Below are 16,064 nucleotides of genomic sequence, written 5' to 3'. Positions count from 1 at the left end.
TGTGGTGAGGAACATGTGGTATACGGGTGTCGTCATCATGTGGTGAGGAACATGTGGTATACGGGTGTCGTCATCATGTGGTGAGGAACATGTGGTATACGGGTGTCGTCATCATGTGGTGAGGAACATGTGGTACACAGGTGTCGTCATCATGTGGTGAGGAACATGTGGTATACGGGTGTCGTCATCATGTGGTGAGGAACATATGGTATACGGGTGTCGTCACCATGTGGTGAGGAACATATGGTATACGGGTGTCGTCATCATGTGGTGAGGAACATATGGTATACGGGTGTCGTCATCATGTGGTGAGGAACATGTGGTATACGGGTGTCGTCATCATGTGGTGAGGAACATGTGGTATACGGGTGTCGTCATCATGTGGTGAGGAACAGGTGGTATACGGGTGTCGTCATCATGTGGTGAGGAACATGTGGTATACGGGTGTCGTCATCATGTGGTGAGGAACATGTGGTATACGGGTGTCGTCATCATGTGGTGAGGAACATATGGTATACAGGTGTCGTCATCATGTGGTGAGGAACATATGGTATACGGGTGTCGTCATCATGTGGTGAGGAACATGTGGTATACGGGTGTCGTCATCATGTGGTGAGGAACATGTGGTATATGGGTGTCGTCATCATGTGGTGAGGAACATGTGTTATAAAGGTGTCGTCATCATGTGGTGGGGAACATGTATTATAAAGGTGTCGTCATCATGTGGTGGGGAACATGTGTTATAAAGGTGTGGTCATCATGTGGTGAGGAACATGTGGTATACGGGTGTCGTCATCATGTGGTGAGGAACATATGGTATACGGGTGTCGTCATCATGTGGTGAGGAACATGTGTTATAAAGATGTGGTCATCATGTGGTGAGGAACATGTGTTATAAAGATGTGGTCATCATGTGGTGAGGAACATGTGTTATAAAGATGTGGTCATCATGTGGTGAGGAACATGTGTTATAAAGGTGTGGTCATCATGTGGTGAGGAACATGTGTTATAAAGATGTGGTCATCATGTGGTGAGGAACATGTGTTATAAAGATGTGGTCATCATGTGGTGAGGAACATGTGTTATAAAGATGTGGTCATCATGTGGTGAGGAACATGTTATACAGGTATGGTCATCATGTGGTGAGGAACATGTGTTATACAGGTGTTGTCATCATGTGGTGAGGAACATGTGTTATAAAGATGTGGTCATCATGTGGTGAGGAACATGTGTTATAAAGATGTGGTCATCATGTGGTGAGGAACATGTGTTATAAAGATGTGGTCATCATGTGGTGAGGAACATGTGTTATAAAGATGTGGTCATCATGTGGTGAGGAACATGTTATACAGGTATGGTCATCATGTGGTGAGGAACATGTGTTATACAGGTGTTGTCATCATGTGGTGAGGAACATGTGTTATACAGATGTGGTCATCATGTAGTGAGGAACATGTGTTATACAGATGTGGTCATCATGTGGTGAGGAACATATGGTATACGGGTGTGGTCATCATGTGGTGAGGAACATGTGTTATACAGATGTGGTCATCATGTAGTGAGGAACATGTGTTATACAGATGTGGTCATCATGTAGTGAGGAACATGTGTTATACAGATGTGGTCATCATGTAGTGAGGAACATATGGTACACAGATGTGGTCATCATGTGGTGAGGAACATGTGTTATACAGATGTGGTCATCATGTGTGAGGAACATGTGTTATACAGATGTGGTCATCATGTGGTGAGGAACATGTGTTATACAGTGTGGTCATCATGTGGTGAGGAACATGTGTTATACAGATGTGGTCATCATGTGGTGAGGAACATGTGTTATACAGATGTGGTATCATGTGGTGAGGAACATGTGTTATACAGATGTGGTCATCATGTGGTGAGGAACATGTGTTATACAGATGTGGTCATCATGTGGTGAGGAACATGTGTTATACAGATGTGGTCATCATGTGGTGAGGAACATGTGTTATACAGGTGTGGTCATCATGTGGTGAGGAACATGTGTTATACAGATGTGGTCATCATGTGGTGAGGAAACATGTGTTATACAGATGTGGTTCATCATGTGCTGAGGTACAGATGTGTGTTGGTACATGCTGAGGTACAGATGATGTGGTTGGTAACACTGCCGAGGTACAGATGATGGTGGGAACACTGAGGTACAGATGATCAGGTTGGTAACACATGCTTAGTACAGTATGGTACATGCATGATGTGTGTGGTAACACTGCCGAGTACAGATGATGTGGTTGTACACTGCTGAGGTACAGAAGATGTGTTGTAACACTGCTGAGGTACAGATGATGTGGTTGGAACATGCTGAGGTACAGGTGTATCGTGGTGAGGTACAGATCAGTGAGTTACAGATGATGTGGTTGGTAACACTGCTGAGGTACAGATGATGTGGTTGGTAACACTGCTGAGGTACAGATGATGTGGTTGGTAACACTGCTGAGGTACAGATGATGTGGTTGGTAACACTGCTGAGGTACAGATGATGTGGTTGGTAACACTGCTAAGGTACAGATGATGTGGTTGGTAACAATGACGCGTACCGAGGTGGATCACTACTCACGTACCACATGATGTACGTCGTTGTACAACACCTGTACACTCACCTGGTTGTACAACACTGTATACGGTTGTACAACACCTGTACACTCACCTGGTTGTACAACACCTGTACACTCGCCTGGTTGTACAACACCTGTACACTAACCTGGTTGTACAACACCTGTACACTCACCTGGTTGTACAACACCTGTACACTCACCTGGTTGTACAACACCTGTACACTCACCTGGTTGTACAACATCTGTACACTCACCTGGTTGTACAACACCTGTATACTCACCTGGTTGTACAACACCTGTATACTCCCCTGGTTGTACAACACTTGTACACTCACCTGGTTGTACACCACCTGTACACTCACCTGGTTGTACACTCCCCTGGTTGTACAACACCTGTACACTCACCTGGTTGTACAACATCTGTACACGCACCTGGTTGTACAACACCTGTACACTCACCTGGTTGCACAACACCTGTAAACTCACTTGGTTGTACAACACCTGTACACTCACCTGGTTGTACAACACCTGTACACTCACCTGGTTGCACAACACCTGTACACTCACCTGGTTGTACAACATCTGTACACTCATCTGGTTGTACAACACCTGTACACTCACCTGGTTGTACACCACCTGTACACTCACCTGATTGTACACTCCCCTGGTTGTACAACACCGGTACACTCACCTGGTTGTACAACATCTGTACACTCACCTGGTTGTACAACATCTGTACACTCACCTGGTTGTACAACACCTGTAAACTCACCTGGTTGTACAACACCTGTACACCCACCTGGTTGTACAACACCTGTACACTCACCTGGTTGTACAACACCTGGAAACTCACCTGGTTGTACAACATCTGTACACTCAACTGGTTGTACAACACCTGTACACTCACCTAGTTGTACAACACCTGGAAACTCCCCTGGTTGTACAACACCTGTACACTTATCTGGTTGTACAACTCCTGTACACTCACCTGGTTGTACATCACCTGTACACTCACCTGGTTGTACACTCCCCTGGTTGTACAACACCTGTACACTCACCTGGTTGTACAACATCTGTACACTCACCTGGTTGTACAACACCTGTACACTCACCTGGCTGTACAACATCTGTACATTCACCTGGTTGTACAACACCTGTACACTCACCTGGTTGTACAACACCTGGAAACTCACCTGGTTGTACACCTGTACACCCACCTGGTTGTACAACACCTGTACACTCACCTGGTTGTACAACACCTGTACACTCACCTGGTTGTACAACATCTGTACACTCAACTGGTTGTACAACACCTGTACACTCACCTAGTTGTACAGCACCTGTACACTCCCCTGGTTGTACAACACCTGTACACTTATCTGGTTGTACAACTCCTGTACACTCACCTGGTTGTACATCACCTGTACACTCACCTGGTTGTACACTCCCCTGGTTGTACAACACCTGTACACTCACCTGGTTGTAGAGATCAAGTTCCTTTGTGAGGGCGTTGGAGAGCTCGACGGCGTACTGCCCAATCAGCAGCTTCATATAACACTCGAACCCATCCTGTGGACAGACAAGGTCAGGGGTCAGAACACTGCAACCCATCCTGTGGACAGACAAGGTCAGGGGTCAGAACACTGGAACCTGTCCTGTGGACAGACAAGGTCAGGGGTCAGAACACTGGAACCTGTCCAAGGTCAACTCTTTACTTTTCCCTTTACCCACACCTACCACCCACACGTGACACATCCGAGGACCACGTCCTGTGACCATACCAGATGTGTACACGGTGTGACCAGCCACAGTTTATGATCTGCTGGGAGACCAACACACAGGTGGGAGCAGTGGTCGTGGTGGTGGAACCTTGAGACTTGGTGGACGACCTGGATTGTCATCGAGCACCTCCAGTGCTGGGAACACCATGGTTACACCAGTGTGTGGAGTAGAGTCACCAAGAGCACAGTCAGTGCACGGGTATGTCTGGAGGTTCCCGGAAGGTGTGACCCAAGCGTTCCTCTCCTCCATTCTGGACCTGACGTCACTCTTAACTTTATCTTTCTGTCTTAAAATCAGTGATGCCAGACACCTGGGCCTGAGGGAACGAGACTGTAATGATCACTTCATCAGTAGTGATGCTCTCGATGCTGCTACAACCACAGTTTTCTCTGCCTTGTATCATGAAACTGTAGTTCACTCACTCCACGCGCACCCTGTGTGAGTCTTCTCTGACCCCCAGTCCTGCCACCACCGGTGCCATCATCACAGGTCATCCTAACCTGATGGGTTCAGGATCCTTCAGGTGTTTAGGCAGCCCAGGCCAGTCTGTCACCCGGCAGTGAGGCATATCGATGCTTGTTTACACCGTAAACTTCATGCTCGATCCCATGCCAACCCCGTGCCCGCCCCATGCCCGCCTCCATGCCCGCCCCATGCCCGCCCCATGCCCGCCCCATGCCAGCCCCATGCCCGCCCCCATGCCCGCCCCCATGCCTTCCCATAAGCTTGACCCCGCCTACTCTCCGTTACACGAGCCTTCAAATATGAGTATTTTCTATGCTGAAGACTCCAGTTACGTACAAAAGTCCACATCAAGGCCAGACCTTAACTGATGAATAGAGAAAATTAAGAAACGAAAAAAAAGACAAGGGAAAGTATTTACGAGTTTTTGAGATTGAAAAACGTGTCTTTTGAAATTTGTTAAGTCGTAGTTATTGGGAAAGACATGAGAAGGTAGAGTTCTAAAGCGTCGACATGTAGGGGAAAGAAACAGTTATCAAAACGGCCCACCCATGAGTTGCTGATGGCCGTACAATAATCATGTGACGCAGCAGCTTGCCGAGTATTGCGTGGTCTAGTTAGTGGCGGGGGCACTCAAGCAGCCAGCTCTCGGGAGCAAAAACCAAAGTAATACCTATAGAATAGGGAAACTGAACCAACATTGAGGCGTAAGGCAAGAGGGGGTCAGGTTTGGGAGTTAGCCTGAGACAGTGTATAAGGCGGACAGCTTTCGATTCTACTCTGTCAAGTAAGGATACAGATCTGGAACCTACCCCAAATGTGAGAGCAGCAGTACTCCATACAAGGACGAATCAATTCCTTGTGTAGACGAAGCACTGTTCAGAAGAGATAAAATTCGACATCTAAACAAGACAACCAATTTCCTAGAGACAGACTTAGCTATTCCTGTAATGTGGAGTTTTCAAGAAAGAGTGGATATTACAGTGATGACAAGTATGTTCATTGAGTCAAGAGGTGGAATTACAGAACAGTCAAAGGAGAGACGAGAGTTGTGAGGAGTTTCCGATAGAGAGATGGGTAGAAACTAGGTCTTGGAGGCATTAAACTATACAAGATTTTGTCTACCCCACTAAGGTATTCTGTCCAAGTCTGAGTTTATTGAGGAAGTTGTGTCAAGACGAGATGCAGATCGAGTGAGAGAAGGAGCAGATTTGAAGTATGTGGATGAATGCAGTGTAGAGTCGTCAGCGTATGAGAGCATTGGATTATGTGTGGAGGAGAGAAAATCGTTGAAAAAAAAGGAGAAAAAAAAAGTATAGGGGACACGACAGAACCCTGAGGGACACCGCTGCTCTTGGAGAAAAGGGTAAGGCTGATCCATCAACAACCGAGATAGATCGGCCAGAGAGGAAGCGAGGGGACCTTAGAGATGAGACCTCGATGTCACACTGTCAAAAGTCTTAGATACGTCAAGGGCAACTACACATGATTCCCCAGAATCTTTCATGGATAATGACCGGACATTAGAAAGATAGGAAAGAATATCACCAGTAGATCTCGCCTCACGGAAGCCATACTGGTGATCAGAGAAGACTGATTTTCAAGGTGTTTAAGGATATGGGTGGTAAGGAGGGATGCAAAGACTTTGGAAATGATATATGTCAAAGCATCAGGACAATAGTTAGAAGGGTTAGAACGGTCACCTTTCTTAGGGATGAGATGTATCATTGCTTGCTTCTATGGAGAAGGAAAAGTTTTGATTTTAAACATAAACGGAACAAACGAGCAAGCACAGGTGCAAGTTTGGAGGCACACTCCTTCAGTTCCACGAGGATGGATGCCATCAGGACCATAAGCCTTGCTTGTGTCCAGAGAAAGAAGCGCTTTTAGTACAGTCCGAAAAGAGATTACGGGGAGAAGCATAGGATTAGTAAGAGGAGCATCAGGGGGTGAAGGAAGGTTAGAATCATCCAAGGTGGAGTTAGAGGAGAAACGGGAACCATGTAAGGTTGCTTTGTTTACGGGATAGACAGCTATAGTGCAGTCAGAACGAAAAAGTAAAGGGAAGGTAGAGCGACAGAAGTTGTTAGAGATGCCCTTAGCTAAAGACCAGAAAGATCTATCAGTGGATGACGAGGAGAGGTTATCACACTTCCTTTGAATAAAGGAACGCCTCGCCTCACGGATAACGTGCTTGCAGTGATGACGGGCAGTGACAAAAGCTGAATGTGAGTCAGAAGAAGGAAAGTTTTTCTGAGTCTGATATGCCTGATCCCTTGCCTGAATGGCCTCAGAACAGGAACAGATTCTTTATGTTGACTTGAACAAACAAAAGCTTAATGATCGGTCAATTATGGAAGTGAGGAACAAAGCTTAAGACGCAGGTAATAGCTTCAGCTCAGACCTGCCGACACGCACAGAGAGGTGGTGCTCTGTGTGTACACACAAATACCACAACAGTGTGTCAGGTTCCTGTAACGGTTGACACTTGGCAAAGATCATCCAGCCAACAGCTTCATTGTGCGACTGAAACCTTTACATGTAACCATCATGGTTGAGGCAGATAAAGTGGTCGGATATAACAATCACTCAGACTCATCTATCCCACAAGGAGACCAAGTCAAGCCATTCGCATCAAGCAGTATCAGCAGTGCAGGTGCCGTACCGTCCAGCGTTCGCTACACAGACACACGTCAGGTATATCTCAGAATCAGTTACTCAAGGAACAAGTCACTGTTGTGTAGGGATGATAGAAACGACGTCGTGTCTAGACGAACAACAGCTTCAACTGACTGACGGGTACCTCACTCTAGCCAGCGTCACCCACGGGACGCAACATACACACGTCCTTCCCTCCCACGACATCCTCATCTTTGGCTCTTGATGTCAAGATACACAGCCCAGCCACCAGTCCACAGCAGGTCATCCTGGACGGTATCCCTGGGAGTCTCTTGACTGTAGAAATTCGTCGAGCAGTTAGGAGGAAGACCTCCCAGGTGGGTCAAGGAACACTGGGACCAGACTTCCTACTACACCAGCACTAACACTACAAGAACCATGAGGCCCAGCCTTCTACCACGCCAGCACTAACCACGACGTACCCTCCCCAGCTACAACATTTAAAGCAGGTCAGCTTGAGTCAGCGGGCTGGGGACTGACAAAGCGGAGAGTCATGACCAGTAGACTTCCTTGTGTCCCACGTTAATCATCTCTTCAGTGCCACAGACTCCTCCACCTTGACACAACTTGTCCGTTTTCTCATTGTTTCATAGTTGTTAGCCGGTTCTCACGTTAGAGATGTATGTCTTGCTCCACCCATAAGAAAAATACCGTGAAGGTAAATCGCTTCACTACACCTAATGACTTAATACTCACGAAACTGTACTAGAAGTTCCCCGCTGCACCAGCCTGTCTTCGTCATACCAGCTGTTGTGCAGCAGCCTGAGTGACCGGCTGGATGGTAAACATTGTAGGTTTACAAAATGATGAGGTCAGGAAGGTGTGAGTGCCTTAGTGAGTCACGATCTCTGGCCATATACCTGACATCCAGCTGACTGTGTGAAAGTGTCATGTTTGACTGTATATAATGTGATGTAGCGACCATGTAGTAACATGAGACCTACAACACCATCCACTGACTCAGTACTCTCCTGACTTGTGTCCAGCCCAGGAGGATGCGACACCTCCGCAGCTGACACTTACAACTTCACCAATCTTACGACCCGCTCAACCACATGGGATTGTTACGAACATTATGTTCCTGACACTCACACTGCTGTAACATCAGATGTTCCTGACACTCACACTGCTGTAACATCAGATGTTCCTGACACTCACACTACTGTAACATCAGATGTTCCTGACACTCACACTGCTGTAACACCAGATGTTCCTGACACTCACACTACTGTACCACCAGATGTTCCTGACACTCACACTATTGTACCACCAGATGTTCCTGACACTCATACTACTGTACCAGCAGATGTTCCTGACATTTTCATCAGAGCACGTACCGAGAAGAGGCCTGGTCATTCTAACATACCAGGACCCGTACCAGGAGGAGACCTGGTCACTCTAACATACCAGGACCGGTACCAGGAGGAGACCTGGCTATTCAAACATACCAGGACCCATACCAGGAGAAGACCTGGTCACTCTCACATACCAGGACCTGTACCAGGAGAAGACCTGGCCACTGTAACATACCAGGACCCATGTCAGGAGGAGACCTGGTCACTCTCACATACCAGGACCCGTACCAGGAGGAGACCTGGCGATTATACACGAACATAGAATATACTCACGTCACAGGCGACGGTGGGGCTCAGGTCGGACCTGTTGTAAACGAAGGCCAAGTTGTCGCCGTCCTTCATGTTGGCCAGGTAGGGGTACATGTCATAGCGGAGGGAGTGGGTGTTGGGGACCACGAACAACCACTGGTGCTTCGAACCAAACATGTTCATGGCCCGCGCCTGAGGGAGAGACGTGAGCCTTTGACAGGAGAGGTCCTGCGATCTGTGGGGTTAGCAGGGTGTTGACAGGCTAACATCAAGGGTCAGGAGGGTGTTGACAGGCTAATATCAAGGGTCAGGAGGGTGTTGACAGGCTAATATCAAGGGTCAGGAGGGTGTTGACAGGCTAATATCAGGGGTCAGGAGGGTGTTGACAGTCTATTATCAAGGGTCAGGAGGGTGTTGACAGGCTAATATCAAGGGTCAGGAGGGTGTTGACAGGCTAATATCAAGGGTCAGGAGGGTGTTGTCAGGCTAATATCAAGGGTCAGGAGGTTGTTGTCAGGCTAATATCAAGGGTCAGGAGGGTGTTGACAGGCTAATATCAAGGGTCAGGAGGGTGTTGTCAGGCTAATATCAAGGGTCAGGAGGGTGTTGACAGGCTAATATCAAGGGTCAGGAGGGTGTTGTCAGGCTAATATCAAGGGTCAGGAGGGTGTTGACAGGCTAATATCAGGGGTCAGGAGGGTGTTGACAGGCTAATATCAAGGGTCAGGAGGGTGTTGTCAGGAGGGTGTTGACAGGCTAATATCAAGGGTCAGGAGGGTGTTGACAGGCTAATATCAGGGTCAGGAGGGTGTTGACAGGCTAATATCAGGGGTCAGGAGGGTGTTGACAGGCTAATATCAAGGGTCAGGAGGGTTGTTGACAGGCTAATATCAGGGGTCAGGAGGGTGTTGACAGGCTAATATCAAGGGTCAGGAGGGTGTGTCAGCTAATAGCAGGGGGTCAGAGGGTGTTGTCAGGCTAATATCAAGGGCAGGAGGGTGTGGACCAGGCTATTAGGTCAGAGGGGTTGTAGGAGGGTGTTGACATGACTAATATCAAGGGTCAGGAGGGTGTTGACAGGCCTAATATCAAAGGGGCAGGAGGGTGTTGACAGGCTAATATCAGGGTCAGTAGGTGTTGACAGGCTAATATCAGGGGTCAGGAGGGTGTTGACAGGCTATATCAGGGGTCAGGAGGGTGTTGACAGGCTAAATATCAAGGGTCAGGGAGGGTGTTGACAGGGCTAATATCAGGGGCTGGAGGGTGGTTGACAGGCTAATATCAGGGTCAGGAGGGTGTTGACAGGCTAATATCAGGGGTCAGAGGGTGGACAGCTTCAGGGTCAGGAGGGTGTTGTAGGAGGGTGTGACAGGCTAATATCAAGGGTCAGGGGGGTGTTGACAGGCTAATATCAGGGGTCAGGAGGGTGTTGACAGGCTAATATCAGGGGTCAGGAGGGTGTTGTCAGGCTAATTTCAAGGGTCAGGAGGGTGTTGACAGGCTAATATCAGGGGTCAGGAGGGTGTTGACAGGCTAATATCAAGGGTCAGGAGGGTGTTGACAGGCTAATATCAGGGGTCAGGAGGGTGTTGACAGGCTAATATCAAGGGTCAGGAGGTTGTTGACAGGCTAATATCAAGGGTCAGGAGGGTGTTGACAGGCTAATATCAGGGGTCAGGAGGGTGTTGACAGGCTAATATCAGGGGTCAGGAGGGTGTTGACAGGCTAATATCAGGGGTCAGGAGGGTGTTGACAGGCTAATATCAAGGGTCAGGAGGTTGTTGACAGGCTAATATCAAGGGTCAGGAGGGTGTTGACAGGCTAATATCAAGGGTCAGGAGGGTGTTGACAGGCTAATATCAGGGGTCAGGAGGGTGTTGACAGGCTAATATCAGGGGTCAGGAGGGTGTTGACAGGCTAATATCAAGGGTCAGGAGGGTGTTGACAGGCTAATATCAGGGGTCAGGAGGGTGTTGACAGGCTAATATCAGGGGTCAGGAGGGTGTTGACAGGCTAATATCAGGGGTCAGGAGGGTGTTGTCAGGCTGATATCAGGGGTCAGGAGGGTGTTGTCAGGCTGATATCAGGGGTCAGGAGGGTGTTGTCAGGCTGATATCAGGGGTCAGGAGGGTGTTGACAGGCTAATATCAAGGGTCAGGAGGGTGTTGACAGGCTAATATCAAGGGTCAGGAGGGTGTTGACAGGCTAATATCAGGGGTCAGGAGGGTGTTGACAGGCTAATATCAAGGGTCAGGAGGTTGTTGACAGGCTAATATCAAGGGTCAGGAGGGTGTTGACAGGCTAATATCAAGGGTCAGGAGGGTGTTGACAGGCTAATATCAGGGGTCAGGAGGGTGTTGACAGGCTAATATCAGGGGTCAGGAGGGTGTTGACAGGCTAATATCAAGGGTCAGGAGGGTGTTGACAGGCTAATATCAGGGGTCAGGAGGGTGTTGACAGGCTAATATCAGGGGTCAGGAGGGTGTTGACAGGCTAATATCAGGGGTCAGGAGGGTGTTGACTGAATAATGTCAGGGGTCAGGAGGGTGTTGACTGAATAATGTCAGGGGTCAGGAGGGTGTTGACTAGCTAATGTCAGGAGTTTGGTGAGTGATGACAGGCTGTTGTCTTGGGTTAGCAGGTAATTGACAGGCTAATGTCATGGGGTTAAGAGGAGGTTGAGAGGTTAATATCCGGGGTTAGGAGGCTGCGAGAGCTTATGGTCAGAGGTCAGGAAGATGTTGGGAGGTTATGGTCAGAGGTCAGGAGGATGTTGGGAGGTTATGGTCAGAGGTCAGGAGGATGTTTGAAGGTTACTACACGGGTTAACACCAGTGGGATGAACCTGTTTCAAGACAACAGTTTTCCAAGTCAATAGTTTTATATTTTCAGATGAGGTGAGTGCGGGTCACATGGACATATGTCATTTTAGTAAAATCAATCATTTCTGTTATGTTCCCCCGGTGTAGTAAGGTCGATAAGCTTAATCCTTCAACAGAGATACATGATGTTAGAGGCAGAGTAAACCTGAGAGGGTAAACAGTTCTGAACATATGGAAGAAAACGTTGGAAACATTGAGAGATTCTCAGGCAGGCAAGAGCCTGACAGTGTGGCTGGGTGATGTGAGAGGCAGTCACTGAACCTCTCCTGGCGCCAGGCAGGGAGGCAACTGAACCTCTCCTGGCGCCAGGCAGGGAGGCAACTGAACCTCTCCTGGCGCCAGGCAGGGAGGCAGCTAACTCTGAAGTGCGACAGCTAAAGTAATAACTGGCCAAGAGGAGGAGGAGAGGGGCAGGGTTGAGGCAAGGGCCTCTCAGGTCTGTGGGTAATGCTGAGGCACAAATCTTCGTCGTTGTAATGCTTCTCATCTCTCTGTCTTTACTACATACATAACATTTTCGTGTCTGTTTTCGAAGTTTGTCATTCGTGTTGTTGCTTCTGTATGTGGGTCACACCTCACCTGACACCCTTAATCCAACGTTCGTACACCTCCCACTAGCTCCATCATTGACTGAAGAACAAGTGACAATGTTTCCCTTTCCTCCAGAAATGTTCAGAAATCAGTCATGACTCAAGTCACCTGGGTCGATCCTGACAACAGCTGATCAATGGACTATAACGTAGTACTGACTCATTACGTAAGTTATGAACAAGACCAAACCTTTAGTGTAAGGTCCAGGCTAGTGTTGGTGTGTCATAATCTCACATGAGAGAAACAGTAAGAATACTGACCAGGTCTTGGATGGCGGTGACCTCGTCCTTGAATGTGATGACCAGGAACTGCTTCATCTTGGGCTGGCCCGGCTGGGGGCCCAGGGAGGAAAACATCTTCCCCAGTCTGAGGAGGAGGAGGAAACAAGGGCTGTTAGAGGCCAATGGTCGTTACAAGACAAACTTTATTAGCATGTAGTAAGGTCAGATGTCCATGTGGTCATAGGGGTCGAGGATCTTTAATGGTCAAAAAAGGTCATACAGTCAAAGTCTCTCCAGATTGAAAATGACTTAAGTTGTCACAAGTCATAGAGGTAAAAATTTTGTTTCCTTACTTTTCCAGAGGTCAAAGGTTATCAAGGGACACCGAGACCAATGGTTGTTCAGAGGTCAAAGGTTATCAAGGGACACCGAGACCAATGGTTGTTCAGAGGTCAAAGGTTATCAGGGGACACCGAGACCAATGGTTGTTCAGAGGTCAAAGGTTATCAAGGGACACCGAGACCAATGGTTGTTCAGAGGTCAAAGGTTATCAGGGGACATGACTGGGGTCATGTATGATAGTGTTACACAGTGACCAAAAACTCTGACGGAGTACATGATATGGTGGGTACCTCCCAGCCAGGTGGTGCGGGAATTGACCCAGCCAGGAGGTGTGGGAGGCTGACCCAGCCAGGTGGTGTGGGAGGCTGACCCAGCCAGGTGGTGCGGGAATTTGACCCAGCCAGGTGGTGTGGGAGGCTGACCCAGCCAGGTGGTGTGGGAGGCTGACCCAGCCAGGTGGTGTGGGAGGCTGACCCAGCCAGGTGGTGTGGGAGGCTGATCCAGCCAGGTGATGTAGGAGGCTGACCCAGCCAGGTGGTGTGGGAGGCTGTCCCAGCCAGGTGGTGCGGGAATTTGACCCAGCCAGGTGGTGTGGGAGGCTGACCCAGCCAGGTGGTGTGGGAGGCTGATCCAGCCAGGTGATGTAGGAGGCTGATCCAGCCAGGTGGTGTGGGAGGCTGTCCCAGCCAGGTGGTGCGGGAATTTGACCCAGCCAGGTGGTGTGGGAGGCTGATCCAGCCAGGTGGTGTGGGAGGCTGATCCAGCCAGGTGGTGTGGGAGGCTGACCCAGCCAGGTGGTGTGGGAGGCTGATCCTGGAGGTGTAGACTTATATGGTGGCTTGTCTCGTGTACATCAGGTGGAAAGTGGTGTACGAGCTTACCTATCTACACCAGTGGTTGATGTATGACCTTACCTATCTACACCAGTGGTTGATGTATGACCTTACCTATCTACACCAGTGGTTGATGTATGACCTTACCTATCTACACCAGTGGTTGATGCACGACCTTACCTATCTACACCAGTGGTTGATGTATGACCTTACCTATCTACACCAGTGGTTGATGTACGACCTTACCTATCTACACCAGTGGTTGATGTATGACCTTACCTATCTACACCAGTGGTTGATGTATGACCTTACCTATCTACACCAGTGGTTGATGTATGACCTTACCTATCTACACCAGTGGTTGATGTACGATCTTACCTATCTACACCAGTGGTTGGTGTACGACCTTATCTATCTACACCAGTGGTTGATGTATGACCTTACCTATCTACACCAGTGGTTGGTGTACGACCTTACCTATCTACACCAGTGGTTGATGTATGACCTTACCTATCTACACCAGTGGTTGGTGTATGACCTTACCTATCTACACCAGTGGTTGGTGTACGACCTTACCTATTGTTACGGACGTGTGTGCCCACATGTTCGTGTATATAACGTGACCTTGTGTATGGTGTTGTGTAATCCTGTTCTGAAGCCAGATGGCGACCTGTACTTGAGCACCTGGACCATTATCAGAGACGTGGGATTAAGTTGGCAGTCAACTACGGGGTATTTCCCCACCGTATGTCATCGCTGCTGTCGTAAACAAGAGAACAAAGGAGGTTGAACTACGCAGAATGTGCGACGGACTTTACGATACTCCAACCAATCACAAGTACTCTTAGTCCCATAGCCAATCAAGGGCAGCGTTGTATCAGCAGGGCGGACGCTTGTCTATACATGTAATAGATACCCCAGACACCCGCTGAGATTTGATTTCTCTCTCTCTCGCCCAGCAAAGTAAGTGGTGTCCCCTCCTGCTGTGAGCCCGTTACCCGAGTGCAGTGCGCGATACAGACCCTACATTGTTTTGTCTCTGTCATAATTGAGTATCATAGAGTTGAACTTGTCATAGAAGGGTCTAATTAAGTGTAATTTTTTTTTTTTATACTTTGTCGCTGTCTCCCGCGTTTGCGAGGTAGCGCAAGGAAACAGACGAAAGAAATGGCCCAACCCCCCCCCCCCCCCATACACATGTATATACATACGTCCACACACGCAAATATACATACCTACACAGCTTTCCATGGTTTACCCCAGACGCTTCACATGCCTTGATTCAATCCACTGACAGCACGTCAACCCCGGTATACCACATCGCTCCAATTCACTCTATTCCTTGCCCTCCTTTCACCCTCCTGCATGTTCAGGCCCCGATCACTCAAAATCTTTTTCACTCCATCTTTCCACCTCCAATTTGGTCTCCCTCTTCTCCTTGTTCCCTCCACCTCCGACACATATATCCTCTTGGTCAATCTTTCCTCACTCATTCTCTCCATGTGCCCAAACCACTTCAAAACACCCTCTTCTGCTCTCTCAACCACGCTCTTTTTATTTCCACACATCTCTCTTACCCTTACGTTACTCACTCGATCAAACCACCTCACACCACACATTGTCCTCAAACATCTCATTTCCAGCACATCCATCCTCCTGCGCACAACTCTATCCATAGCCCACGCCTCGCAACCATACAACATTGTTGGAACCACTATTCCTTCAAGCATACCCATTTTTGCTTTCCGAGATAATGTTCTCGACTTCCACACATTCTTCAAGGCCCCCAGAATTTTCGCCCCCTCCCCCACCCTATGATCCACTTCCGCTTCCATGGTTCCATCCGCTGCCAGATCCACTCCCAGATATCTAAAACACTTCACTTCCTCCAGTTTTTCTCCATTCAAACTCACCTCCCAATTGACTTGACCCTCAACCCTACTGTACCTAATAACCTTGCTCTTATTCACATTTACTCTTAACTTTCTTCTTCCACACACTTTACCAAACTCCGTCACCAGCTTCTGCAGTTTCTCACATGAATCAGCCACCAGCGCTGTATCATCAGCGAACA

General features: G+C 48.4%; 1 protein-coding gene across 1 annotated transcript in view; it reads right to left on the bottom strand.

The window, feature by feature from the left end:
* LOC139748034 (ionotropic receptor 93a-like) overlaps nucleotides 1–16,064 on the bottom strand; it is a 245,070-nt gene that overhangs the window by 115,248 nt on the left and 113,758 nt on the right. Inside the window, exons 6-8 of the mRNA XM_071660598.1 lie at nucleotides 12,855–12,960; nucleotides 9,146–9,313; nucleotides 4,071–4,163 (exon numbers count right to left, since the gene is read on the bottom strand). Coding sequence (XP_071516699.1) covers nucleotides 4,071–4,163; nucleotides 9,146–9,313; nucleotides 12,855–12,960 — 367 coding nt within the window. The remainder of the gene's footprint in view (nucleotides 1–4,070; nucleotides 4,164–9,145; nucleotides 9,314–12,854; nucleotides 12,961–16,064) is intronic.

The sequence above is a fragment of the Panulirus ornatus genome, chromosome 72 (genome assembly GCF_036320965.1).
Source record: "Panulirus ornatus isolate Po-2019 chromosome 72, ASM3632096v1, whole genome shotgun sequence".
Lineage (NCBI taxonomy): Eukaryota > Metazoa > Arthropoda > Malacostraca > Decapoda > Palinuridae > Panulirus > Panulirus ornatus.
This window is presented reverse-complemented; position numbering and strand designations above follow the sequence as displayed.